The sequence below is a fragment of the Cyprinodon variegatus genome, unplaced genomic scaffold (assembly GCF_000732505.1).
Source record: "Cyprinodon variegatus isolate N-32 unplaced genomic scaffold, C_variegatus-1.0 Scaffold96, whole genome shotgun sequence".
Lineage (NCBI taxonomy): Eukaryota > Metazoa > Chordata > Actinopteri > Cyprinodontiformes > Cyprinodontidae > Cyprinodon > Cyprinodon variegatus.
Window position 1 is genome coordinate 253,274 of NW_015150549.1, and position 3,010 is coordinate 256,283.

The 3,010-nt window shown below is 33.3% G+C and overlaps 1 protein-coding gene across 1 annotated transcript in view; it reads left to right on the forward strand.

The window, feature by feature from the left end:
* LOC107084259 (beta-1,3-N-acetylglucosaminyltransferase manic fringe-like) overlaps nucleotides 1–3,010 on the forward strand; it is a 25,049-nt gene that overhangs the window by 4,822 nt on the left and 17,217 nt on the right. The window contains exon 2 of the mRNA XM_015374013.1: nucleotides 1,715–1,760. Coding sequence (XP_015229499.1) covers nucleotides 1,715–1,760 — 46 coding nt within the window. The remainder of the gene's footprint in view (nucleotides 1–1,714; nucleotides 1,761–3,010) is intronic.

Genomic DNA, 3,010 nt, shown 5'->3' on the forward strand with positions numbered 1-3,010 from the left:
CATCTTATAAATGTTTGGAATCTATTTGAAATTAAGCATTTCTATTTTAAGGATGCACACATGTATTTATTTTTTTTCTTTAGATTTTACAGTTGCACTAATAGAGATATAAGAGAGGATACTGCAGACTCAATCAAGCAAATTTCCACTTTTGCTACATGCTAATTTAAGAGGAGCACATAGTGCACATCAATGAGTCTATTAAATCAGTTGTCTTTCTTTAGCTAGGAAACATTTAACCAGACTGTCTGTATGATCTGATTGAACTGTCTCTATCCAGTGCATTGAGGTGACATGTATTGTAAAATGGTGCCATATGAATACACTGTACTGAATAGAAAAATCTAATCAAACATTCAATAGTTTTGATATTTCCCTCTAGTCTTCCAAAAAGGCCAGGCTTTTACCCTCACATATAACTATAATAATAATAATTATTATTTTAATATGTTGAATTGCTGTTTATTTCTGTATCTTTAGTCATGCTCTTGGAACAATAAAGAAAGTCTTCAAATTTGGAAGGCAATTTTCTAGCTTCTTCTATTTGAGAGAAAATATTAATTAAACTCCTTTGAATAAAACATTAGTTACTGTTTGTTTCTATCTTATCTAACAGGTGATTTGTCTCATTCTGAGGTTATTTATTGCCTCACTGGCAGAGACAGACGAACGCACCAACCAGTTCAGCTTGATGAACTGTGCAAATGGAGTCATTTCCTCAAACCCTTGGAGCAAACCTCATCAGTTTCCGAGACCTGCAGACCTTAAAGACACAGCTCTTCTCTTTACATGCTGCATCTGTTTGGAAATATGGAAAAAAGCAAAAAGAAAATGTTTGCAGTGCATTCAAAATGCATCAGGAATCTGTTAAATCAAGACTGCTGATTTTCTTTAATCAGCTTCTGAACAAATATTTAGCAAAACATCATTGCATTTCTCAATTTCTAAACGATTAATTAAAACATTTTTGGATATCTTTCTGCAGAATTATATTTAGTAGAATTTTTGATACAGACGTACCTAAAAAGAGGGAACAAACAAACTGAAAAAAGACACAAAAGCAGAAAATAAATTATTTTATAACCTACCTGTACATGTAGTTTAAACTGGATGTCTAATATATTTTAAAAACTGTCAATTTAATTTTTTACTAGAAAGATATTCTTATCCTCTCTGTCAGTATACAACAGAGCTACTTTCTTTTGACTCTTTTTGTGAGACCAATAAGCATGCTGGGTTTGCAAAGACAATGGTGCTGATTATTAAAAAGATTAGTGTGACTATTAAATCCACAATTACTTGTTGAGAGATATTTTGCACCACCAGATGCCACTATTGCACTGCTGTTTATTTTTCTAAATGTCAGCGTGTTTTAAGGTGTGTTTGTCTTTAGAGCAAATAAAGATAAATCTTTAAATGTGATCTACTCTAAAGTCTATTATCTGATGAAGATGAGGCTGATTCAGCCAAGTGATTCTCCTTAGAGCCTCTTCCAACTGTGTCTATTTGTGTGTTTTCATGCTGTTCATTGTTCAAGCTCATATCGGGGAACAGTATTAATATTTCCCTGAAATGGCTTTTTCATAATAGTGAGTCATTTTTCTAAATATTATAGCTTCAGTAATTGTCACCTGAAAAGAAGAGATGAAACAAAGAATTACTACTAGTCGAGCTTGTATGTTTAAATCTTGTTTTTTCTGCTCCTTCTTCATAGACATTTATTTTCACCGACAAAGAGGACGAGGAATTACAATCAAAAGGTGAGTGGTTATTACAACAATACAGTTTTAAAGAAGCGGTTTGTTCAAAGCCGACTGAAAGTGGTCATACACCCTTATTAATTGTCCAACCAGTTTATGAGATATGAGTACATGTTTGTTGAGATAAAAGAAAAAGGAAACATGTAGGGCTGAAACAATTAATCGGATTGATCGATTATTAAAATAACCGTCAACTAAATTAGAAACTGATTAATCTTTTACTGGAGTATAGAGACTCTAAAACCTGGTTCTAGATGACGGAGTGACTCAATTAGAGCATTAATTATACCAAGATTGTAAAAAAAAGAATTTGCATTTAATAAATAAAAAATGTTTTTGTCCATCAATATGCTCTAGTGAGAACTCCTTCAGCAGAAAGGTTTATGTTTAGTTTAAGAAAAGGTTTAATTTCCTAAAAAAATGTTCTTTAAGGAACCTTTGGCTATCAGTTTATTTATCGGTTAATCTAAAATATAATTGACAGATTAATCGATTTGTAAAATAATCATTAGTTATAGCCCTAGTAGCTGGTTTTAACATTTTCTCCAAGCAGAAATAGGAAAAGACTCTTGTGACCAGGATATTTATGATTCCTGCAACAGATTATTGACCGACTTTAGACCAGGACTTTGACATGGGCGTCTTAACTCATGAATGCATTTGGAACTAATCCGTTCTGTTTTAGCTCTGGATGTATGTTTATAGACATTGATCTGAACGGAAGGTTTACCACTGCCCAGACCCTATGTCTTCTACTGCCTCAAATAGATTATCTTCTAAGATAAAGGAAGGCTTTTCCACACCACATGAGCAAAAATGTAGAATTATGATCTCACCTGACCACTTGTTTTGGAAATATTAAACAGTAGCTCTTATAGCTTTCTGTCAACAATTGCTTTCTTGTCATCACTCTTCCATAATGCCAGATTTGTGAAATCCACATATTCACATTAATGGGGTGCCTTAAGGTTTCCCTTCGAAATCCTGTGGATAGTATTCGATCCTGTGCTTTGCATCTCTGCAGCTCCTGAGTTACCATGGCACCCAGTTGCTTCTTCCATTATTTACTAATTAGCTGACTTCTGAACAAAGTTGGTTTCACTAGGTTTTATTTAGTGCTAAATAGAAATGCACACCAAATATCTCATATTTTACTCTCTTTTTTCCATTTAATTTAGGCAAGGCAAGGCAAGGCAAATTTATTTGTATAGCACAATTCAGTACAAAGACAATGCAAAGTGCTTTACATG